At 36.5% G+C, this 22,007-nt stretch overlaps 8 protein-coding genes across 12 annotated transcripts; 4 read left to right on the top strand and 4 right to left on the bottom strand.

The window, feature by feature from the left end:
• The first annotated feature begins 961 nt into the window (after window positions 1-961).
• LOC111075092 (60S ribosomal protein L39) lies at window positions 962-1,824 on the top strand. The gene is made up of 3 exons (XM_022368188.1): window positions 962-1,070; window positions 1,158-1,261; window positions 1,680-1,824. Exons 1-3 carry the CDS (start codon window positions 1,068-1,070, stop codon window positions 1,726-1,728), a joined length of 156 nt encoding a protein of 51 aa, XP_022223880.1. The 5' UTR covers window positions 962-1,067; the 3' UTR covers window positions 1,729-1,824.
• An 848-nt stretch (window positions 1,825-2,672) lies between these two features.
• Window positions 2,673-3,598, bottom strand: LOC111075082 (60S ribosomal protein L12). 2 transcript variants are annotated; one of them, XM_022368172.2, is made up of 5 exons: window positions 3,576-3,598; window positions 3,448-3,509; window positions 3,250-3,323; window positions 3,012-3,192; window positions 2,673-2,938 (listed from the first exon to the last, which is right to left on the bottom strand). In XM_022368172.2, the coding sequence occupies exons 2-5, from the start codon at window positions 3,482-3,484 to the stop codon at window positions 2,733-2,735; spliced, it is 498 nt and encodes a 165-aa protein (XP_022223864.2). In that variant the 5' UTR covers window positions 3,485-3,509; window positions 3,576-3,598; the 3' UTR covers window positions 2,673-2,732. The 2 variants fall into 2 exon arrangements, with proteins under 2 accessions (XP_022223864.2, XP_022223865.2); XM_022368173.2 differs by having other exon boundaries at window positions 3,448-3,506; window positions 3,576-3,594.
• A 1,289-nt stretch (window positions 3,599-4,887) lies between these two features.
• Window positions 4,888-6,589, bottom strand: LOC111075075 (eukaryotic translation initiation factor 5A). 2 transcript variants are annotated; one of them, XM_022368163.2, is made up of 4 exons: window positions 6,485-6,589; window positions 5,756-5,963; window positions 5,237-5,438; window positions 4,888-5,169 (listed from the first exon to the last, which is right to left on the bottom strand). In XM_022368163.2, the coding sequence occupies exons 2-4, from the start codon at window positions 5,959-5,961 to the stop codon at window positions 5,098-5,100; spliced, it is 480 nt and encodes a 159-aa protein (XP_022223855.1). In that variant the 5' UTR covers window positions 5,962-5,963; window positions 6,485-6,589; the 3' UTR covers window positions 4,888-5,097. The 2 variants fall into 2 exon arrangements, with proteins under 2 accessions (XP_022223855.1, XP_022223856.1); XM_022368164.2 differs by having other exon boundaries at window positions 6,481-6,542.
• Window positions 6,590-6,778: 189 nt separating this feature from the next.
• On the bottom strand, window positions 6,779-9,041 carry LOC111075105. Its single transcript, XM_022368208.2, has 5 exons — window positions 8,996-9,041; window positions 8,764-8,910; window positions 8,637-8,698; window positions 8,378-8,571; window positions 6,779-8,312 (listed from the first exon to the last, which is right to left on the bottom strand). Exons 2-5 carry the CDS (start codon window positions 8,810-8,812, stop codon window positions 6,851-6,853), a joined length of 1,767 nt encoding a protein of 588 aa, XP_022223900.2. The 5' UTR covers window positions 8,813-8,910; window positions 8,996-9,041; the 3' UTR covers window positions 6,779-6,850.
• A 459-nt stretch (window positions 9,042-9,500) lies between these two features.
• Window positions 9,501-12,018, top strand: LOC111075084 (acid-sensing ion channel 5). The gene is made up of 11 exons (XM_022368176.2): window positions 9,501-9,562; window positions 9,689-9,835; window positions 9,908-10,109; window positions 10,173-10,309; window positions 10,386-10,482; window positions 10,538-10,725; window positions 10,794-10,876; window positions 10,931-10,978; window positions 11,044-11,131; window positions 11,187-11,305; window positions 11,378-12,018. Exons 1-11 carry the CDS (start codon window positions 9,501-9,503, stop codon window positions 11,482-11,484), a joined length of 1,278 nt encoding a protein of 425 aa, XP_022223868.2. The 3' UTR covers window positions 11,485-12,018.
• On the bottom strand, window positions 11,040-15,476 carry LOC111075116 (potassium voltage-gated channel subfamily H member 2). 3 transcript variants are annotated; one of them, XM_022368225.2, is made up of 13 exons: window positions 15,353-15,476; window positions 14,336-14,958; window positions 14,031-14,274; window positions 13,759-13,952; window positions 13,538-13,692; window positions 13,334-13,454; window positions 13,160-13,280; window positions 12,960-13,078; window positions 12,708-12,898; window positions 12,496-12,638; window positions 12,240-12,433; window positions 12,080-12,174; window positions 11,040-12,023 (listed from the first exon to the last, which is right to left on the bottom strand). In XM_022368225.2, exons 2-13 carry the CDS (start codon window positions 14,936-14,938, stop codon window positions 11,885-11,887), a joined length of 2,319 nt encoding a protein of 772 aa, XP_022223917.2. In that variant the 5' UTR covers window positions 14,939-14,958; window positions 15,353-15,476; the 3' UTR covers window positions 11,040-11,884. The 3 variants fall into 3 exon arrangements, with proteins under 3 accessions (XP_022223917.2, XP_022223915.2, XP_022223916.2); XM_022368223.2 differs by having other exon boundaries at window positions 11,041-12,023; window positions 14,336-15,198; XM_022368224.2 differs by having other exon boundaries at window positions 11,041-12,023; window positions 13,771-13,952; window positions 14,336-15,198.
• Window positions 15,477-15,813: 337 nt separating this feature from the next.
• On the top strand, window positions 15,814-17,525 carry LOC111075117 (gamma-soluble NSF attachment protein). The gene is made up of 7 exons (XM_022368226.2): window positions 15,814-15,934; window positions 16,005-16,072; window positions 16,350-16,465; window positions 16,579-16,773; window positions 16,836-16,906; window positions 16,965-17,322; window positions 17,379-17,525. Exons 1-7 carry the CDS (start codon window positions 15,876-15,878, stop codon window positions 17,412-17,414), a joined length of 903 nt encoding a protein of 300 aa, XP_022223918.2. The 5' UTR covers window positions 15,814-15,875; the 3' UTR covers window positions 17,415-17,525.
• Window positions 17,526-19,393: 1,868 nt separating this feature from the next.
• LOC111075148 (cofilin/actin-depolymerizing factor homolog) lies at window positions 19,394-22,007 on the top strand. The gene is made up of 4 exons (XM_022368271.2): window positions 19,394-19,505; window positions 20,974-21,164; window positions 21,528-21,633; window positions 21,704-22,007. The coding sequence occupies exons 1-4, from the start codon at window positions 19,503-19,505 to the stop codon at window positions 21,848-21,850; spliced, it is 447 nt and encodes a 148-aa protein (XP_022223963.1). The 5' UTR covers window positions 19,394-19,502; the 3' UTR covers window positions 21,851-22,007.

The following is a 22,007-nucleotide window of genomic DNA, read 5'->3' as shown; positions in this document are numbered from 1 at the left end:
AGGAAAAAAAAGATCAATGAAAGTGGAATAAGTCCGAGAAAAATGTATTAGGCAATCTTTGGGGCGATAAATAGAAAGACTTGCGTCAGTTTCGTAAACACCCACATCTGGAAAGAAATTAAAGTGGAAACTGGCCTAAATTGCTTCCTTGACATCAAACTGTGTTGAGCGCATATTTTATATTTGGGCTCCGACATAGCTTGATACAACTCCCACTCCTCCCTCTGAGGTTGGATCGTATCTATATTATAGCGGTAATGGAGGCAACAATTTCCAGGGGGTGAAACAAATGTCTCTAGCACTATCTCTCTCTCCAACTTACTCTTTTTCCTGCTCTTCATCGATAGTTCTTTTCTACACAGTAAGTTTGACCTTACTGCACTCCAGAAACCAACTCTTGAGAAAAATAGTCAGATAAAGTGTCGAATAGACTGTTATCCGAATGTTCTAGTAAAATATCGATAGAGGGTTAAGATAAAAGTTATTAAATGAAACATTTCTGCATGGAAAAAAGCTTGTTTCTGGCATTTTTATGGTGTGCATATATTTAAGTTTTCTTATCGGTAAGCCTAATATTGATATTCATGATCTTAAGCTAAAAGTATATGTAATATCTTCCCGTAAGAACTATATGCTTTAATTTGAATTTTAATTATTGAAACCATAGATTAAATTCATACCAATAAATAATAGGTTGTCTGGTCTGTAACAGTTGTGCGTGTTGGAGAACATAGTTTTTTACATAAATACGGCCACAGCCCTTCTGCAATGTGGAGGCTGGTAGCTAATTTAGCGTTTTGTCTCTCATTCGTGAAATATATGCATTTAGGCAATAAAATAATAATTATTGTTTTTCTTGTATCTTAAAATCACAGCGTATAAAATATATATTAGCCAATATCTCTTCACAGCTTATATAATTAAAGTTCTTCTTTTACCACCGTTCCGAAATTTTAGTATCGCTAACCCCTATTAGTGTTCTTCGATGAATACATGCGAGTATCGGTGGTTGCGCACCACTACCCTTTCCTTCTTTCCGGTGTGGCTCGTTGAATCGGTCAGACAAAATGGTACGTAATCAAAGAGATTCTTTGAAATCATAACATTTTATGTAAATGTTCAATTACTAAAACGAATGTACTGTCTTTCTTCACTAGGCTGCACATAAATCGTTCAGAATAAAGCAGAAATTGGCTAAGAAGCTGAAGCAGAACAGGTCGGTTCCGCAATGGGTTCGCCTACGTACTGGCAACACAATCCGGTAAGTAATGCTAATATTTTATTTTATTTTATTTGTGTGCTGTGTCTTTCTTCTTTGGCGGGTCTTTCCTATTAAATCACCTAAATTGTGCCAACAAACTAATTTGTGCGCAACGACCGTCATGTTTTGTAGAACTGTTCATGTAAATTGTATTCCTTATGTGGATATTCTGTTTTTTATGTATTCATCAAATTGCTAATCCGAGATATACAAATTTTAACGCGTTGTCACGTGAATTTTTGTGTAACTCGATTGTGATAACACTGAAGTGATAGTTTTGCCGCCACGGCTGAGACTAAAACTAAAACAAAACGTCTGGCTGCACCTTGATAGTAGGCACACACAAAATATAAAACTCTTTCCAAAATTCTAAAATAGACAATATGATTATTAATATTCATTCAACTTTTATTTCTAGGTACAACGCTAAGCGTCGTCACTGGAGGCGCACCAAGTTGAAGCTGTAAGCAGCTGATGATTGAAGACGCATTTAATCCTGTGGAAATGCTAAATATCTTTTCAAGAACATAAAATAAAGATTCGTTACCGAATTTCGGATTAAATACATCGTTTGATTTATGATACAGATGGATATGGGATGTCCGCAAATCGAGCGGACTACCGGCCACAGCTGATTCAATAGCTTTCTTTTCAGCCACTAAGCTAACTGCCTTGCTACGAATACTGCCCGCTGACAATACAGCTATAAACTTCGATTGATGTTTAATAATATGTAAATGTTTTGGCTAAAGTGTCTGTGGCTTTAAGTATTAGCCAAGTAAATGGAAATGTACATACAACTTAACTAGGTTTGTCCTGTGGGATTCTGATGTTTTAGTGAAGCTGAAGGAAATATAGCGTTTGTTACGCAGCCCGATATAAGTCAATTCCATAAATCAAACCCAGTGGTGCAGTCTAAAAAAATCCCCATTATTGCTCATTAATTGCCCACTGTACCAAACATTATCATATATGTAGTACCTTAGCTTTCACATAGCAGCAGCCTGTGCAGCCGTTATTTCGTGTCATCATTTCGCCGTCTTGGAAGTCTTCAATATTACAGCGTCTTAGATCGATCTAAGCCTTCTTGAACTTGATCTACATAAAAGCCCAACTGGAACATTTCGCTGTCGTTATACATATCTGGAAATCTTTCGCTACCGTTCGACTGCTTTTCGTAGAAGTTTCTGAAAAGCTACTAGTTGGCTCACTTTGCTATAGATCCCAGTCTGAGCTGATTTTAAACATTTATTTTCACTCAAGTCACGACAATGCTCACTGACATTCTCCATATACTGAAAAGAACCCATTCAGAATCTAATCCTCGACGAAAGCTCTTCTATTTTGGAATTCGTTCAATTTGTTTGTCACTGTGAGCACTATTTAGACGAAGTAAATGAATCCCAGGGTATTTCAATTATTACGAGTGTAACACAAACGATTTATTTAGTCTTTGTCAAAAAGAAATCGTTTATTCTGCGGGGACCTCGAGCGAGCCGTCATTGAGCTCGTCAATAACATCATGGGGATGTTTGCCATCGACAGTGCATCCAACGCTCTGGGCGGTGCCCAGGACTTCTTTGCATGTTCCTTTCAGTTCACGGGCCATCGACCTGGGCCTCATTGTACGTGCAATGGCCAAGATATCTTCAAAAGCGACGTTGCCACTGTGCTTAACTGGAATGAAAGATGAATTTAATAAACGGATACTGCATTGGATTGTGGAAAACACCCAGAACTATATACTTACTATTCTTTTGCTTCTTGCGATCACGTGGAGGTTCCTTCAAAGCCTTGATGATCAGCGATGCAGCCGATGGAACCACGGAGATGGTTGCCTGTCTGTTCTGAATTGTCAGGCACACGGTGATCTTCAGACCTTTCCAGTCGGAGGTAGCCTTGGCAATATCATCACCCACTTTTTTGGGGGACTGAAGTCATTTTGTTAAGACCGTTCCGGCAGGTAAACAAATCACATATGTACTCACCAGACCAAGAGGACCGATTTTGGGGGCAAGGGAAGACGTAGCTCCAACTTCGCCACCCACGCATCGCATGTACACTGAAATATGAAAGTAACACAGCATTTTTAATTGACATTTTGTATGTACATTAGTATGCACAAATTCATGTATATTTATTCGAGTAATTTTGTAAATAGATTTACAAAGAATACTTAAACGTACCCAATTTTACTTCCGTAGGATCAAATTTGGGAGGCATTGTTGTATCGTGGCTCAAAAGGCTGCTGAAATGTTAAGATTACATTAAAATTAAACGATTTCTTTATAGACATATTAGCTCTGTACTGTACCGCAAAAAGACACACAGAAAAAGAAAGAAGAAGCTTATCGATTTCCGGTTAGTGTGTGTTATTACCACCTATCGTACAGACTTATCGAAAATAAAAATAATAAAAATAGTGAACTTTACTATCGAATGGAACGTGGAAGTGAAACTAATTACAAAACATATGTGGGCGTTTTCTGTATAAATAGGCAATTAATTTCGTTGTAATTTATTTATTTAAGGCCTGTCTCCAGCACCGTGAAAAATCCCTGCCAGGGATTTGCTATATATTCCGTCAGGGTGTGGAAAATAGCTTAAAACAGGGTTGAAGAATCTGCTGTGTTTTGTAAACAGTGCCAATTGTAAAATTCAACTAAAATTTAAAACGGAAAAAAATACACTCTTATGAATTGATTGTGTTGGTGGCGGCATATATTACTGCAAAACAAAGAAGAATAATTTTCATCTCTCATTTTGGTTTTGCGCACAGTTTTTGCCTACATCTTTCACCATTCACTTCAGGAATAATGGTTGAACATATATTCCTGAGCTCTCAGTCCACACACGGTCCCGATAGGCAACTATCGATATAAAGATTCCGCTCGTGTTGTTGGATATATGCTGTTACGTTGATAGGGTCACTCTAAAGAAAAGCGTGTCTGCACAGGGATGGTCACTCTGTTCTTTGTTGATGTTTACATACAAACATACCGTTCCTGTATACATATGCATACATACATACCTACCATGTTTTCTTTGCTATTAGAAAAGTACAAGTATGTACTTACTTGTATTTATGCTTATTTCTTATATATGTTCATATATGCGTTTATCTTACGTTTAACCTTTCTGTGGCCCTGTAGGTCTGTGGTGTGCATAGATTTCGGCCCAAGCTATCTATATACATATGTACGTTTAGGCGGTACTCCAGCATTGTATTGATCAAAATATTCTGCGTCTACTCTTCCACAGTTTCCTCTTCGTCACGACCTACCCTCACGAAGAAATTTAACACCGAATCAGCAATGTATATGCCTACGTTCATATGTATGCCTGTTTATATTGCCGGCCGGTAGCCGGCTGTAGACAATTTCAAATGTTTTTGGCAAGAAATCAGACGTGACTTTGTGTGTACATATGTCCCTCAGATATATTTCCTCTTATTCAATCGTTTGATTTTAATATACAACTAAAATTCATACAGCTTGGCGATAATTCATAATAACCGAATTTCCCAAAAAATATCTTAAATAGCATAATATCGTCTACATGTGTATGAAAGAAAGTTGTAAAGGTAAAAGATAGCCAAGTCCTCATTAAGATTAAAACTGTAGCAATTGATGTTGACGTTTAGGTAAAAAATTTTATTGGCAAACGTTTATTTTGTTACTTAGTTATTCAAACATGGATGCTTCGAGTTTCTGTTTTATTTATTACGATCTTCAGAACCAGATTTAAGATGTAGAGCCAACTAGCCTATAACAGCATCTTTGAATAAATTTGCTTCAGATGTAAATGCAACAGAAATTAACGGCAACACGTTTTGTTTATTTGTCCAGAGCCGTATTGTTCTTAGTTGCAATAACGCACTCCTCTCCACATGCTTTAAGCACAGTGCACTGTAAAAAGGATAAATTAATAAATATTAACAAATGCCATTGGGTGAAAGTGTCGAGAGTATCTTACCAGTAACTCCTTGCCATTATCAAAATCAGCACGTAATGATTCGCCAATCTCACCATCTGGAACCTTCAAGTCTTCACGCAAATCGCCGCCGTCCGACATTAGGGTCAGGAAGTTGTCGTCACTAACGGCAATCAACTGGAAGTCTTCACGTTTAACATGGGGGACATCCATGTTATGAGTAGATGGGCAAATATCCTCATATCTGTAATTGGAAGCAATAAAATAAAAGTGTGTTAATTAATTGCAATCATCATTTAAACTCAAAATGCAATATGTGTTGGTTCGAACGACGCTTTCAATTTGGTTTCTTCCTTTAGAGGTTTCGAGATAATTTTGAGATAAGATTATCACGCCATATACTCAGAACGCTTGAATTATACATTAAACGTACATACTATATACATCTATGTATGTATGTACGACCGAGCAAAATTGTTAAGAAAACGTTGGTTTCGCGTTAAATGAAGCATGTATGGTATACGCCTTTATTCTTTGGTGTTCCACAGAAAACATACTTACTTCTTGTTGGAGAAAATATCAATTCCAACCATATGAACTTTAGCATGTCCGTGCTTTCCGGTTTTGGATGTAGACATCTCGACGATTTTGCATGGCCTCGACTTCAACATAACAAATCCGTTTTTGCGTAGGGCCGAACATTGCATCGGATAAGTGGTCGATGCTCCGGAATCGGTAGTCTCAAAATGATCGTCTAAGTCTGTCATATCTGCCACGACACAAGAATGTATTGATTTAGTTAATTTATTTTTACCAGCGCCGCACAAGGGCACTGCAGTACATTCACATGTATATATCCATTCATAAATTTGCAAGTTCATTGGCATCTGTATGTATGATACATACATATACATATGCCCAAGCGTATGTAAATACATGTCTGCATATGTATATTCCGAAATAGATATGTACGCACACACTTAATTTAAAATTAGCAAATTACAATGCAATGTTCCGTTATTTACGTTGCTATAATTGTTGAGACATATGCGAATGCAAGGGCCTGATCATTTTGTGTACTCAAGATATGTACAGACATATCTGTGTATGTCTGTATGTACACACTTTCTTCCACATATAATTGCACATGAATGCAGTCATAGGTTAATTTTATTGCGGACAACATTTCAGCATTTCAAGTGCAGAAAAAGGGGGTTAAAACATTTATCAAGTATGCCGAATGAATTTGCAAATTTGCAAGCCGCAAATTTATAAAAATAGCACACCTACTTGTGAATCAAGCGACTGTTCCAACCGAAGATGTAAAACGAAAGAACCCTGCTATCGAATGAGACTCACGTTTTGTTTCCGGTCGATAATCAACAAAAGAGGCACCACTCTGAAATTTTCGCAATGCGCGCAACCGATAGGTAGTCATTTGTTTGGAACGATGAAACTAAGACAGGGTAAGAAAATTGTAATTCGAATTGACGATAGTTTGTGAAATAATTTAATGCGGCAGCCATTTGATGTCGTTAGAACCATAATAACCTATAATAAAAATCACGTTTTAACTGTGCGAATAATATCTCTGTAATTTTATATATTGACATGTATAATTGTAACCTTAATATTTTGGTATAATCAGCTGTTTTCTCATTGTTGGTTAACTTTTTTAAAATAAACTTCAATTGGAAGGGACGGAATTGCACTATCATTTTCTATATAATTTATCTTTTTTCCGCTGTGTTGGTGTGACTTAAGCTTCAATATTGGTTGTTTCAGTTTAATGTTGCCGCTAGATATCGTCATAATGGCTGATTCTGTGACCAACGAGGCTTTGTCTTCCATTATTCCGTCTGCCCGTGACCTAAGACCGTTACTATTGGTCGATTTTGTTGAGTTGCGTGAGTTTGCGTGTTCGGTATCTTCAATAGTCTTGGACTTGCGCGTTGTAGTAGTTGAACGACGTTTAAACTTGCTGCTTTCACTTTCAATTGTAACATTTTTTGGCGGTTCGCTTAAAATAGTGGCATTCAAGTGTTTGCGTCTTTCAAAGATCCTGCTTGTCTTCTTATGCTTCAGTTTCAAATTACTTGTTTCCGTAGTGCTGCGTGGAATTTGAGCGGGTGTTTTTGTTGTTGACGGTATAATGCGGACTTTTCTAAAAGTCCGCTTTGGATGAGTCCTGACCGTCGCGGGGATCGTTGACGTTGAAGTTTCATTTAATTTATTATAATTCTCACTACTAGCTAATACGGTCTTATTTTTTCGGTATTTCGGGGTTTCTTTTGTGGTTAAAATAGTTTTGAAATTTAATTTAAGCGATTTAAATTTTCTCCGCATTATTGATGTCATATTTTTTCTAACTTTTTCCGGTTTTAGGATGGGCTTATACGATTCTGTTGTTATAATTGGCAGGAAAGACGGCTTTTCTTTGATTGTTTGCGCTGTTGTCCAATTTTTGTAGTTTTCAAACAGTAGTGCGAATTCGGTTGTTGTAGCGGTAGAGCTAATTGGATTCGCGCTGCTACTATACTCGACATCAACAACAGTCGTTGTTGGTTGTGTCGGGATCGGGGCTTCTGTGGTTGTTATCACCTTCGTTGTGGTCTGAAGAACTTCAGTCGTAGTGGCAGGGGGCATTTCAGTTGTTATAATAATTGGATTCATACGATACTCATTGGTTTCTTTTGCCGAGTTGTCTGCGAACCTATTTCCAGAGCGCGGTAGAATTACATCATCAAGGGTAAAGTAGGTGTGAGTAATGTAGTTTAAGTATGGAAGACTAGTTGTTGTAAGTGCTATATCGCTTGCCACGCTATTTAAGCTATATTCCTCTCTTGGGAAACGATTGAAAGAATTCTTGTAACAATCATCTGATGTTCTTGCACCTGTATTTGTTACACGTTCTTGGCACAAGGACGACCAGCCGTCATTTGAAAGGTTCGAAAAATTACTCTTATTCTCGACGCCTTTCAAAAATTCAGGATTGGGTATCGTTGCTGCCGTCAGAGGTACAAAGGGGTGGACAGGGCCCAGGCCCACCAGACCCTGGTTGTAGTCCGTTGTAGTTGCGGGCGTAGTTGGAATGGTGTTTAATTTTCTGAAGACGCTTCTAGAAGATCACATAGACGTAAATGATTAAAATGGTAAGAAATTAATCGTTTATTAATTAGTTACCTTTTAGAAGACCCATATAAATCATATGGTGTAGGAGAATGTACATATCTAGGCAGCATGTGGATATTACGCATAAAGTTTTTTAGGCGCATTTTTCCAACTAAAATTGGAGTCCTGGCATTGTACCAATAGAATTTTCTCAAAGAATTTGGCTGCTGTCTATATAACATGTATGGTGGATCTACAGGCCACATCTAAAAATAAATTGTAGTTCATTAAAAAGTTTTCGTGCCCTTGAATACATGTGTTGAGTTCATACCTGTCTACTTGGTGCAATGTAGGTAGAAGATGCATTTATGTTAACTAGAACATAAGCGATTCCTGATGGAATATAAACCAATTTAAGTAAAAGTATCCACAGATGTTAGGTTCTTAGCATCTCTTACCTATTGTCATGTAAATGACAACAATATCGCCTTTCACTTTCCCCAACATATTGGTCAATACCTTTTTACTGCAGACCGCAAAAGACTATGTGCACTAACTAGTAAGCTCAGTATCTGAAGCACTTCCATTTTGGCATCTTGTTGTGTCTATGTATGCAACAGCGTTAATACAAACGACTAAAATATTGTTAACCTGGTAATCATTCACTCTGAAAAAGTAAACTTTCATTACATTCGAATGATGGCCTCTTTCATAAATTTTGTAGACACTTAATGTGGTTTGATCAGCGGCTGGGTAAATCGATGTAAATAATTATGAATTGTTGATTGCTTATAAATAACCTTTTCACATATAATTCGATGTAAGTGATATTGTTATTGAAGTTTGCAGATGCGGTTTGGAATCTCTTATTTCTCAGCGTGTGGGCTATGAAGCATGAAAATACACGCTTGGGCAATCTCATCTTCTCTTTGGTAATTATTGCATCTCTGCATCATCCTTATACCCTTGCCTGGAGTACGTTAATTTAGACGATTAGGTGGTATGATTATTTGAATAAAAATATTGTACGTTAGAGGATTCACCACCTTCAACAGAAGTATGTATGGGCGTATTCGGGAAGCACACAATATACATGTAGAAGGACTAATTGCACCAAGCACGCAATGTAGGTGGTAATTATATCATTGCGTTTTGATATTGATTTCAACAAACTGCAAAGCAAAGCAAAGGAATAATGGCTGGAAAATATTGTAAAGCTGCTATAGGATTTCTACTAAGAAGCTTTTCCAACAGAAGGTACATATTTTTAGTTAAACAAATATACTTACAAAAGGTTGGCACTTAATCTCAAAAAATATTATTAATTAGAAAAGAGATACTTATTTTGACCATAACGAATCGATTAATTTTATTTAATTTCAGATTTTTTTGGATATGTGTGATCCTTCTTTCTGCTTGGAATATGGCAACGATTTTTATTCTTATGAAGAATAGATCTGATACAGATTCGACAAGCATTGGCATAACAACGTCATATATTAGCTGGATAAATACATTTCCGGCCGTTAGGTATATAACTTTGTTAAATGCCGGAGATACATATATATAAAAAAGTTCAATTAAATACCTTTCCTTTTTTAGCATATGCTTGTCAAAAAACAGGATTACAAAAGAGTTTTCGGAGGCTGTTAAACGTCGTGTTGACCAATCCCCTTCCTATACATACATAAGGACATTGTATGATTACCTCTTTATTAATCCGAATAACTTATACTTAAAACAAGAATATTGCAAGGAATTCAATTCGACCTGTGGTGTTGATATTTTAGATATGCGGAAAGAGGTACGATTCTTCATTTGCACAGATTTAATTGTCTATTAACTCACTCGTAATATTATACCATAGTTGCTTGCCAGCTCGTGTACAGAATTTATTGAAAAAATCTACTTCTCTGAAAAACCTCTGCCGAACTGCGAGGAAATATTTAAGTTTCACGAACTAGAAATGGGATATTGCTTTCTAGCCAACAATTTGATTGACTAGTAAGTACAAAGACAGCAAAGAGATCAAAGATATATCTTATCTTAATAAATTAATTAAATTGTAAAATGGTTTTAGTCAAAATATTGAAAAAATGCCTTTGGTATATTCTTCATTGGACGAATACCGGAATCTAAGATTAGTTCTACGAAGTGGCCTAATATATCGATACGATGTATGTGATATTTATAATTTAAAAACATATATATATTTAAAATAATCTTTTTAAGCTATACATTCACAGCCCTGAAAACCAGCCATATTTTAATGCTTTATCCTATACGATTACATCGGATCCATCAGTTCACAGTTTTAATGTGGAAGGGATAGAAAACCATCACGATGTTATTCAAGAACCAGTCTCTCAAAGAATGTGTAAATTCGACACGGAGACTACTGACAATAGCGTTTTATACAGGCAGGTCATCAGTTATGCTGGATTATTTATTGTAGATATTTAATTGCATCAATCTAACAATTTTCCAGTTTTTCCACATGCATGTCCGAAATTCGAAGTGAGATTGAAATGAAACTCTGCAATTGCACTTTATTCAACAACAGTGGAAAAAGTATGTGCATTTGAATTAAATTATTATAAAATCGGTTTTTCTAACTTAATTTAGATACCACAAAATATTGCGGAGTCGAAGGGATATCGTGCTTGGATAGAGGTACAGAGAATATTTCTAGTTACTCCAAAGTGACTGTAGTCTAAAATTTCACAAAATTCTTTCAGAAAATCTAGCAGCAAGAGTAAAGAGTCATGTGGGTTCGAATATGGCATGCTTGCCGTCCTGCATGGAACAGCAGATAAGCTACGTTGGGTAAGTATACACATTTAGTTAAAAACGGATTGCGCTATTTATAGGTCAATCTTAGGTCTCGAGAAAAAAATTATAACGAATATGGAGATTCACACATGGTCGAAATCGAAATAACATCACCGCCAACAGCCAAATATTTCAGAACAGTCACTCAAACAAAACTGGATTTAGTTGGTAGATTGGTTTTTTAAATTATTCTTGGATCTATGTAGTATTCTCATTTTATAATACATTTTTTATTTCCAGTTGCCATTGGCGGTGTAATCGGCCTTTTCACTGGTGCATCCTTGCTGAACATCTTGGAAGTTATTTCAATGATTTTTTCTAGGATAAAGCACATTTTTACACATTAAATTAGTCGTAACGTGAGTAACCGCACACGTGCTTGTGCACTGGAATACCCGATACTCCTTCAGTATACATATGTAGTACATATGTACATATATGTAATCTTATGATGTATGTAACGCATAGAGTATAAGTATATTCCAAACACTCCCCCTATCCTCTTTCCATATCGCACATTCCGTCACATCTTTCGCTCTATCTCGTTCCACCAATGAATTCCCATCCGGCTATTATTTAGCGCTCACTCCTCAGGGGTGCACACTGGTGTGTGATACAGAGAGACCGACACGATCAAATATGACCCTATACATACACTTTAAGTACCGGTTAAAAATACATTTTATTTAACTTTTGGATGCTAGGTGCTTGAAGCATTTATGCCCGCTAAATCGAATGTATCTGTAATTAATTATTATTTTCAAATAGATCCAAATGATAGTTTGCAATTTCATTTTCGATGAAAATATTAAGATCTCGGGAGTTTTCAGTTTTCACTTTATGGACAGACGTATTTACTTTATGATTTTTGTAGTGTAATCCAACTCTGAAATAAAGCGATACGTTATAGCGGCATGTTTAGTTTTATTGAACAAAGCTCACATTCTTATGGAAGGTATATCACTTGAGCTCCTCATATTATCTGAATTCCTTGCTCTCAAGTAGCGGTGCTTAATGTCGACACCACAATTATCGTCCTGTAAGATGTGTGATTAAAATTAGTACATGTTGCTGAATATACGGCGAGGAAATTACAACTTACATCTCTCATATTGTATGTTAGAACCAGGTTGTTAACAAAACTTTCAAGAAACTCGGGATACAGATCCAGAACGTCGAGCAAATCATCTCTGTGTATCTTATGAATGTCGCAATAGGTTAGCGCTCTAACGACACCATTCGATTTTCCAAGCGTTGGGTAAATGCATGGGTTCTCGCCAAATATGTCATTTTTTCCTGAAACAAATGATCCAACAGTAACAAGGATAGCCTTCAATAATTTTAGTTAGACTCATTACCTAAGACGACAATCATGTTACTGTTTCTTTGAATTTCAATCGAGCCTCGTGCTATAAAAAACAAAGAGGTAAGAACATCTCCCCTGTGTACTAATATGTCTCCTGGTGGCGCATGAGTTGTTTTGAATTTAAGAGAGAAAGCTCTGGAAATACATAATTAAAAAATTTGCATTCTATGAGAAGTGTTCACAAGAGTTATTTCCTATATGTACCTTAAGCAGCCTGGGCTAGCGTTTGAGAAGGCTGGACAAGTTGTCAATAGCTTTCTATTCAAATGCAAGCAAATATCTGCTTGGAGACACTCGGGAAAGCCTTTCAACAGAGAGTTCATGTCAATTCCATTGGTGTATGTCCATGCATGTTGAAAATATTCCTCCAGTCTCTGTCTCAGAGGATTTGGAATCTAGAAAAGCGTAACAATAAACTTAAATGGTTGTAAATATTTTCAAAACTTTTCAAACTACCTGGTGAAAGCGTATAAATTCCCGAACTCGTAACATTTGAGTATGATACCTCGCTGTTCCCGAGTAAAGTCTTTGTATTATAGCCGACACGTTTCCAAATATACTTGCATACATGAGAGCTTCCCAGATAAAAAAGAACGTGCAAAAATTGTTATCATTAAAAATGTTCATTTAACATGGAAAGTGACTTATTTACGTACATCCAACTAGCATTACACATATTGTAAATGCTTTTTCGGCATCCGTGTTGGGTGCAACATTTCCAAATCCAACAGAAGTGAGTGATGTAAATGTGAAATACAAAGCTGTAATATATCGTGACTAATGCACGTAACCCAATCAGTATTAATGTTTAAAAAAAAATATTTTAGTACCTTTATTGAAGGTCCACCAGTTTTGTTCTCAAAATAAGGCTCTTGAATATCAAAGGATAGGGAATGCAACCAGCCTATGTTTTTCGTAGCCATCGATTTTTCTGCATTTCCAATTGCGTACCTGAAACGTTACGGTTGTAAATGTAGAATTCTCATGGCCTCTGGTCTGAAATTTCACAAGGAAATTTATTTTTAAGAACGTACCAAATGCAGGCAAGCCAATGAGCAATCAAAATAAACGTGGCCATTAGCAATATAAGTACAGCGGCACCGTATTCCGAGTAACGGTCAATTTTCCGCGCCACACGAACCAATCTTAAGAGTCGAGCTGTTTTTAGGAGTCCGATCAAGGTAGTTGTCTGGTAAATATGCAAACATTTTACTTGTATTAAAATACAGGCAAATACAGGTAAATCTTATCTCACCTCATCGCTTACCTCATCGGTATCGTCTCCAACTAATAGCAAGTCAAAGGGAACCGCTGCCACCAAATCAATAAGAAACCATCCGCTCAAATAGTGAACTGCTATACGCCCTGGATGGGATACCACTTCATCCTGACCGTTTACAAAGGTAGTTCGAAAGTTAATAAGAATGTCGACGATAAATGTAACGTCCACTGCAATAATTAATGAAAATTAGTAAGAGCTACTAGAACGGTGCTAAGGGTGATTAAGGGTGCTCTAAAAGTACGTACCGATTAAATCTATTATGACAATGGGATCCGAGTTTACATATTTGTTATTTCTTCTCTGGTAATCTTTTTCACCCAGCAGAAATGCAGCAACATAAGGCGTAAATATAGCAGTATACATAACAAGTATTAATATTATCCAATCCCATACAGCTTTGAATGGCGAGTAGTGCAATAGAGTCCATTTATGGTATTTGTTGTTTTGCAGCTTCTGGTCGTGTAATATGTTTCCTCGCAAAGAAATAATCTGAAAAGTAATTAAAAGGGTTCAACAGCAGTATTCGGTTGATTAAAATATGATCACATACCGTCTCAATGGGTTCTTGCATCTTTGGTTCACTCTTGGATCCGAGCAGAGCTTCTTTGTCCAGAACATCGTCGAAATGATCGACCAATCCGTTCTCAACTGTTTTTTCAATCGGGTTGTACTTGATATTCTTAAGCATGCATTCATAGGAGCTGTTGCTGCCCTTGTGATTTCGATAGATATCATTATTATTTTTATACGAGCAAAACGATTCGCATTCTCTTTCCGAACTCTGATACCGAAAATACAGTTTCTTTTTGTCACACTTCACACATTTTTTGATCGTTTTTTTATGGTTGTGACTTTTGGATTGGGTCGACTTCGTAGTGATTGCAGATGGTTCCAGATGGGGTTCACTTCTATTTGCTTTGACTCTCTTCAAACATTCTTTTTTATTATTAATTCTTAGCAGCAGAGGCGAAAAGTAGCAGTCGGCTATGTTCCTTTCGCTGTGCTCATATTTCCCTTCAGCATTCGATTTTATTTTAAGATCAATGGAAACGCTACTGTCACTGGCCCGCAGGAATTTATGATAGACGAGGGTGCCGTGCTCTGCCACGTTCTTCGGGAATCTTGCTAAGCTCTCCTTTTTATCATCGAACATACTGGCGTTTATCAAAATATCTGAAACAAAAACTTGTTTCTTTTCAGTTTTGTTTAGGTTGCACATGAGGGAAAAGAGTTCTCTTTCAACAAATTTATTGGACTTTGTTACACAATTTCTTTTAAACTCTTTCAAAGGCGGCTTTTTTGCGGTATCGTTGATATTGTTATTGGACATGTACAGCTCACACTGTTGCACTATCTTATCCAATTTTCGGATTTCGCTTAATTCTACACAAGATTTGTGGGACATTTTAATATCTGTAAAATATTGAAAATAAAAATAATATGATTTAAATTTTGAGCTCGAATGCCAATCGCCCACTGTAACACACCCCACGAATAATCTAGATCTACAAATATTCAATAAGGCTGGAGCAGTCTATGAATCCAAGTTTCGTCCTCGGCCTCTTACCTCGATTCACTGCACTGTTTTATTACATGTATAAATAAGGACGTTAAGCTAAAATTTGTACACCTGTTTTGTTTCGAAGTTATGTTGCCGAAAAATAATACATGAATGTACCCCAAAGACTTCTGTTATTACGAACGCAATACACATGAAAAAATCAAAACGAGCTATAAATGATTGTTCGTAAAGTGCAAAGATACCATTATTTTTTTAAGTAAAGTTACTGTAGCCGGTAAGTAAATGTAATATAGAAGTCACCACATTGGACAATTTTTAAAAATATTTTGCTTAGTTGTCAGAGCTTGGGACAACCATTTCTCAAGCTAGTTAAACACCTTTTTTTCGAGTGTATGCATACAAAACTGGAACAAATAACGGGCATGCGCTTCACATCACAGTATACAGTATTTAAATATTAAATACCATACTGTATATAAGCGGTGGTATTTTATGTCCAACACTCGGCTACACTAAAATTAATGTAAACAATTGATTTTTCATAAAATCCACACAACTTTGGGAAAAAATGTCCGCTGCCAAGAAAATTGCCGAAGCGGAGGAGTTAGTTAGACAGGCAGAGAAGAGGTAGGTGTCAAGGTCGTATATACATAAATAAACAATTAACAAAACCAACCAACCATCAATTACATTTAAGTTTGAAAACTTCGCTCTTGAAATGGGTACCTGACTATGACAGTGCAGCTGATGAATATTCAAAAGCTGGTACGTATACGTTATATACGTTAATATATTATTAGCAGGTATTATTTCGGGGCTAAGTACATCAATTAACGTAACAAAGCTTTGGAAAACTTTTTTCACGCCTCTGTTGGATTTTTAGATGTGCTATGTGTACATACATATGTGTGTTGAGTGGTATATATGTATGTACATATTAATGTATGTTTACGTATGTGTATGCCAGACTAACATTTCTCCAATGTTTAACTTATTAAGGTACATGTCGGACTATAACTATTTGGCACTTAATTATTTTCAGCTACTGCTTATCGAATAGGAAAAAGTTTTGATAAAAGCAAGGAGTGTCAATTGAAGGCCATTGAATGTTACAAAAACAATAAAGCTTGGTTCCATGCCGCAAAATCATACGAGCAGGTGTGTATAAGTACAAAAGTACCAGCATTTACCTGACAACTTGAATAAGGTCTTACCAGTTAACATACATGGGTTTTCAATAAACAACAAGCTGACTTTTGCACATTTTTTAGATTATTTTACTATCAAAAGATACAGACAAACTATTGGAGATCGAGGAGTATGCTAATAAAGCTTGTAGCTTATATCAACAACATGGCTCGCCAGAAGCTGCCGCATCCGCTTTGGATAAAGCCGCCAAATTAACTGAACAAAAGCATCCTGAGCTGGCTTTGCGATTCTATCAGCACGCTATAGAAGTAATAATGGTAAATTAATGCTCTGATATACAAGTTAACTAACTTGTTAGCTAACTAGCATATTTTTATAGATTGAAGACTCAACCCGTCAGGCTGCTGAATATTCAACCAAAGTGTCAAGAATACTAGTCAAACTAAGGAGGTAAGCCAGTTACAATTTCAATCACAGTATTACACTAAAAGTCTACCACTTATTTCAGATACGAAGAAGCTACACAAGCAATTAAAAGAGAGATTGGGCTTAATCAGCAAACGGAGTCCTATGGTCAAATCGGGCGCTTGGTTGTGGCTTTGGTGCTGGTTCAATTAGCCCGTGGTGATTCAGTGGAAGCAGAAAAGGCATTCAGGGAATGGGGAAGTTGTTGCGAGCCCGAAGAAGTGTCCACACTGCAAACACTTTTAAACGCATTTGATGAAGAAGATGCTGAAATGGCGGCCAGAATGTTGGCAACTCCATTTATCAGACACATGGATGTGGAGTACTCGATCTTAGCTAGGAACATTCCATTACCTGAAGGTATGCAACTGGAGAAGAAATCGGATGATAATGCTGGCAATGTAAGTTAAATTTACACGAGTTGACAGCAGAGTAATCTTTTTTTGTACCGTCTTAGGCAACCAACGAAGACGAGGACGAAGGAATATGCTAATTTTGTTAAAGTTTTACAGCTCTCTTCCCTAGAAAAACATATGTATCGTTAATCAGCAAGCTAATAATCCCTTTAAAGCAATTGTTAAATAAAAGATTCATCACAAGCGTATTTTATTCGTGTAATTAAAAAAAAAACACCTAATTGTTTGTTGTTTGTTGGATTTAAAAAAGGACACGGCTGCATTACGAAAATACCGTGAAATGTACATACATACATATGTTTATAGGAAAGCCGCCAAAGAAATATAACGTATGAAACTTAGTTCATGTAAGTTTGTTCAAAGTACTCGGCGTTCACCTAGAAATTTCTTTATCCTGGATAAAGGATTAAACTTCAATTTTGGTTGCTTTCAAAAGAACAGTGATCTAGGGGCTCCCGCGCCTCGTCTATTCCGGCTCAACGATCCAAGAATTTGAAGTTACATTACCCAAATAGTCGGACATTTTTATCGCCTGCGAACGCTTGCTCCTTTCCACATTTTGGAACAAACGACAACATGCGAACGGCTGTTCTGTTTTACGTGACAGATTTGTTTGCCGTGCTGCCAACTCGATTGCCATTTATAGCATTATTTAAAGTCTGAAAATAGTCCGAACACTAAATTATTAAGTCATTGGGCAACTAAAAACAAAAATATATGAAGTAAAAAATTGTTTTGAGATGCATTTAATAGTTTCAAAATATATATTGCTAAATAATTCAGTGCCGATTCAGCATGTGCCGATTCCATCGTGCCAATTAGAAAGAAACGTTACTTCTTAATATCAACGCAACTTGTATTGTCCGTCAGTATATTTGCTGTATATTATTTAATCAATAATATCCTTTTCAAAATTACCGCCAAACTCCATTTAGCGCACAAAAAATACTGACATTTTTCGAACTCAAATCGTGGTGACTTTCCCCGTTTCTTTCGTGGTGTGAGCCGCATGTTCCTAACGGGAACGCGCATGGAACGTAGATTCCCGTAAGATGCATTTGATTTGTATGGGCAAAATTTCAGCAGCATGAGGAAATGAAAAGGCAGCATTGTTCTGCAACTTTGGCACGAAATGAGAAACAATCTGCATACCTTGGGAAAATGGATATTATGGACTTGAGATATTGTTTGTAATTTCAGGCTCGAATTAATGCAGATACTACTCAGTGTCTGTTTTAAAGATATTAACGAAATTTTTAAGCTCACGGCCACCAATAATAGGTATCAGAACCGGGGTAAATGTATTTATACAACACAAACATATGCATTAATAGGTAAAAAAACATGTCAATCTAGGATCAAATCATTATTAATGTTTCAATGAAGTTTGTAACAACAAATTGAACATCAATTAAAGGAAATATGGTACACACAAGCCCATACGCATAGAAGAAACTTGGTTGACCAGCAACAAAGACGTCTCATTTAGTCAACATTTACGTTTTATGCTTTGGCCGTTTTTGTTTGAACCTTATTATGTAAACAATCCAATGAAAAAGAGTTCTGAAAACTAGCTGATCCTGAACAAAATTTATGTATCTATCGGATAAAATTATTTGTTTAGGGCTGAGAGGGCCAACTATCTAGTAATATTAAACTGAATATCAAAATTGACGAATTTCATATCACAAAATATCATGGTATGGCAGCCCGCAACAACTACGAATTGCACGAGTCTGGCAACGCCACAAAATCGACGTCACATTCGTTTTATGTTGTTTTTGTTTAAACCTTAATATGTAAATAATCCAATAAAAGGGACTTCTGAAAACTTGCCAATCTTGCAGAAAATATATATTTCTATCGGATAAAATTATTTGTTTAGGGCTGAGAGGGCAAACTAGCTAATAATATTAAACCGAATATTGAAATTAAGGAATATCAACGCATCCGTCAGTATATTTACGGTATATTTTGATAATGATATGAAATATTTTGGTATATTTATGGGGGTCTGACGGTATATTTTGCCCATAAATCCGCGGTCACACTAGAGAAGAGCGAAGAAGAGAAGAAAGAAGAGAGAAGAAGAAGACCGACCTTCTGGTTAAACAGTTAAACAGTATTTGTAAAAATTTGTGAAAGTACTAAAATAAAGGAATAATATGGTATGTATTTGAACGATTAAATGATTAATAAAAATATAAAAAAACAACTACACATATATATATACTTGTGTGTGTGGTATATATGTAAAGAAAAGATGTATATCTTGATGTACAAATCCATACACATTTTGCATGTTTCGATGAATCATATAAGCAGCTCCTTTGAAAGCTGTATATGTATTGGATATGTGTATATACATTTTTTCAAGAGTGCGTGTACATATATGTATGTACATCTATTCAAACTTTTTGTACGTCCAATGTTGGCTATATTCGGCGATATATGTACATGTGTATGTATACATCCATCCACATATAGACCAAATTAGTCATTGGTAGGAACGGATATTACTCATTTATTAAAGTGCTTCCATGCTTTTCGCAATTCACTCAGATTGCCAAATGGCAATTGCAGAAATAAATCGAAGAAGAAAAGGTAGGAGGAGGTGCATTTGTATGTACATCTGTACATTTTTCTCTTCCAAATTGATGGCGGAGGCGTCCTTCTGGGCCGAATCGAATCAGAAATAATTAAAAAAGAAAAATTGGAGAAAAATAGGCACGCTTGCACACACACACACACGCATTCATACATACATACACATGTGTGTACACATATGCATGAGTGTGTGTGGGCATATACCGCTTTTTTTTATTTCGATGGCTATAAATATGTACACATGTCTGTATGTATCTATCTCCCACGGACGAATGTACAAAAATATATAACTATACCGAAATATGTATAAATATATATCCATATATGTATCTGCGGCATACATATTTAAGGTGTGGAGAGCGATCTTTTCCTTGCCGCCGCGCCGCCTATGCGTGTGTATGCTTGGATACATGTTCGCTTGCAATATGCATGAAAGTGTGTGTGTGACGGCCACAGACATTTGTATGTATGAACAAAAGTATTGCCGAATATTGCTGGAAAATATGTGTAAATCCTTGGGAACTTCTTTAAATTAATTAACCATGTGGCGTTTTTCCAACTTGACCAGAACCCACAACATTTGTTATTCGAGATTTTTGTTTGCCCTTAGGTTTGCCGGCAGTTGTAAAATTACCCTTGAACTCTTGCCGGGTTGAAACTGTAAATGGTGCCACACCCACTGCCATCCCTGTAAATTATTTTCCTACGTTTGTGTTATTTTGAACATATTAAGATATATGTACTATGTAAAGATTTGATCAAAGTTTTGGATAAATACGGATAAAATAACAAAAAGTTATTACTTTGCATTTTTATTTGTTGTTATTGCCGGCAATGACGGCAACATTTTCGCAAAGCTAGAAAGAGACGGCAATATTGTTGGTTCAGCCACAGGGGCGCACACATATAGCTATGCATAGGGAGAAAGGTTTTTCCCGCCTTTACAAACATTTAAATTTCATGTTTTAGTTCTTGCTGTTAACTTGCTATTTAAATTAATGAATTCGAACTTTCTTTAAATTTTGACAGGCTTCTGGTGTAACTGTGTCCGATGTCTGCAAGACTACATACGAGGAAATCAAAAAGGACAAAAAGCATCGCTATGTCATTTTCTACATCCGTGACGAGAAGCAGATCGATGTGGAAACTGTGGCAGATCGCAACAGCGAATACGACCAGTTTCTAGAAGATATCCAGAAATGCGGTCCTGGCGAATGCCGGTATGTTTTTACTCGCATATATCACGACTAGTTTTAGATGAAGCTACTGCCTAAGATATAGTAGTGTCTGTTCCGCATGAATCCACATTTTAAAATCCAAGACAAAGTAAATGTGATTTCTCAATTATTGTTTTGTAATAGTTTAAGGGATCTGTTCCTTTGAGATTCTTACGTTTTTTCCCATTATTTTATCTTTATTTTGTCTGTTCGTATCCGTATCGCATCCGAACAACTGAAGACTTTAAAAGCGGGATTCACTCCGCACGAACCAAGCAGATCTACGATTGTAAATGTAGCTTAATCTTGACAAAACCGGAAAACTCGACAAGCCTATTATAACTGATTTTTATTTCATTTAAACAGATATGGACTGTTCGACTTTGAGTACATGCATCAATGCCAAGGCACCTCTGAGAGTTCAAAGAAGCAAAAGCTGTTCCTTATGTCATGGTGTCCCGATACTGCTAAGGTATGATATACTTACCACGCACCATTGAGTCACAAACCACTTAAACCTAACTCATTGTTCTATTGTTCAGGTTAAGAAGAAGATGTTGTATTCCAGCTCTTTCGATGCTCTCAAGAAATCGCTGGTGGGCGTACAAAAGTATATACAAGCCACTGATCTGTCCGAAGCCTCCCGTGAAGCCGTCGAGGAGAAGCTTCGCGCCACTGACCGCCAATAAACTGTATGGGGAGAGCACTGTGCGTTGCATTTAACGAACAAGCAAGGCATGCATAAAACAGCGATCAAAACACACGTATCCTGTTGAGATCGCCAATTTGTAAGAGAATTTTCTACATAATTTGTATTTTCAGTAGAAATAAAGAAAATGAATGAAA

The sequence above is a fragment of the Drosophila obscura genome, unplaced genomic scaffold (genome assembly GCF_018151105.1).
Source record: "Drosophila obscura isolate BZ-5 IFL unplaced genomic scaffold, ASM1815110v1 contig_151, whole genome shotgun sequence".
Taxonomy (NCBI): Eukaryota; Metazoa; Arthropoda; class Insecta; order Diptera; family Drosophilidae; genus Drosophila; species Drosophila obscura.
The sequence above is the reverse complement of the archived record's forward strand: the minus strand, read 5'-3'. Positions and strand labels throughout refer to the sequence as shown.

Excerpts from the sequence above, each read along its gene's own strand:
- LOC111075092 (XM_022368188.1), top strand. Across the intron at positions 1,262-1,679 it reads CGTACTGGCAACACAATCCG|GTACAACGCTAAGCGTCGTC; the intron begins GTAAGTAATGCT and ends TTTTATTTCTAG.
- LOC111075082 (XM_022368172.2), bottom strand. The coding sequence starts at position 3,484 with ATGCCTCCCAAATTTGATCCTACGGAAGTAAAATTGG. Across the intron at positions 3,324-3,447 it reads TCCTACGGAAGTAAAATTGG|TGTACATGCGATGCGTGGGT; the intron begins GTACGTTTAAGT and ends TTCATATTTCAG. Across the intron at positions 2,939-3,011 it reads TCGCAAGAAGCAAAAGAATA|TTAAGCACAGTGGCAACGTC; the intron begins GTAAGTATATAG and ends CTTTCATTCCAG.
- LOC111075075 (XM_022368163.2), bottom strand. The coding sequence starts at position 5,961 with ATGACAGACTTAGACGATCATTTTGAGACTACCGATTCCGGAGCATCG. Across the intron at positions 5,439-5,755 it reads GATATTTTCTCCAACAAGAA|ATATGAGGATATTTGCCCAT; the intron begins GTAAGTATGTTT and ends TTCCAATTACAG. Across the intron at positions 5,170-5,236 it reads ATAATGGCAAGGAGTTACTG|TGCACTGTGCTTAAAGCATG; the intron begins GTAAGATACTCT and ends TCCTTTTTACAG.
- LOC111075105 (XM_022368208.2), bottom strand. The coding sequence starts at position 8,812 with ATGTTGGGGAAAGTGAAAGGCGATATTGTTGTCATTTACATGACAATA. Across the intron at positions 8,699-8,763 it reads TGTCATTTACATGACAATAG|GAATCGCTTATGTTCTAGTT; the intron begins GTAAGAGATGCT and ends ATATTCCATCAG. Across the intron at positions 8,313-8,377 it reads TTATATGGGTCTTCTAAAAG|AAGCGTCTTCAGAAAATTAA; the intron begins GTAACTAATTAA and ends GTGATCTTCTAG.
- LOC111075084 (XM_022368176.2), top strand. The coding sequence starts at position 9,501 with ATGGCTGGAAAATATTGTAAAGCTGCTATAGGATTTCTACTAAGAAGC. Across the intron at positions 10,877-10,930 it reads ATTCAACAACAGTGGAAAAA|ATACCACAAAATATTGCGGA; the intron begins GTATGTGCATTT and ends AACTTAATTTAG. Across the intron at positions 10,979-11,043 it reads GATATCGTGCTTGGATAGAG|AAAATCTAGCAGCAAGAGTA; the intron begins GTACAGAGAATA and ends AAATTCTTTCAG.
- LOC111075116 (XM_022368223.2), bottom strand. The coding sequence starts at position 15,190 with ATGTCCCACAAATCTTGTGTAGAATTAAGCGAAATCCGAAAATTGGAT. Across the intron at positions 13,455-13,537 it reads CATTGGCTTGCCTGCATTTG|GTACGCAATTGGAAATGCAG; the intron begins GTACGTTCTTAA and ends GTAACGTTTCAG. Across the intron at positions 13,281-13,333 it reads CTGGTGGACCTTCAATAAAG|TCACGATATATTACAGCTTT; the intron begins GTACTAAAATAT and ends TACGTGCATTAG.
- LOC111075117 (XM_022368226.2), top strand. The coding sequence starts at position 15,876 with ATGTCCGCTGCCAAGAAAATTGCCGAAGCGGAGGAGTTAGTTAGACAG. Across the intron at positions 16,466-16,578 it reads CCGCAAAATCATACGAGCAG|ATTATTTTACTATCAAAAGA; the intron begins GTGTGTATAAGT and ends CACATTTTTTAG. Across the intron at positions 16,907-16,964 it reads ATACTAGTCAAACTAAGGAG|ATACGAAGAAGCTACACAAG; the intron begins GTAAGCCAGTTA and ends CACTTATTTCAG.
- LOC111075148 (XM_022368271.2), top strand. Across the intron at positions 21,165-21,527 it reads TGCGGTCCTGGCGAATGCCG|ATATGGACTGTTCGACTTTG; the intron begins GTATGTTTTTAC and ends TCATTTAAACAG. Across the intron at positions 21,634-21,703 it reads GGTGTCCCGATACTGCTAAG|GTTAAGAAGAAGATGTTGTA; the intron begins GTATGATATACT and ends TCTATTGTTCAG.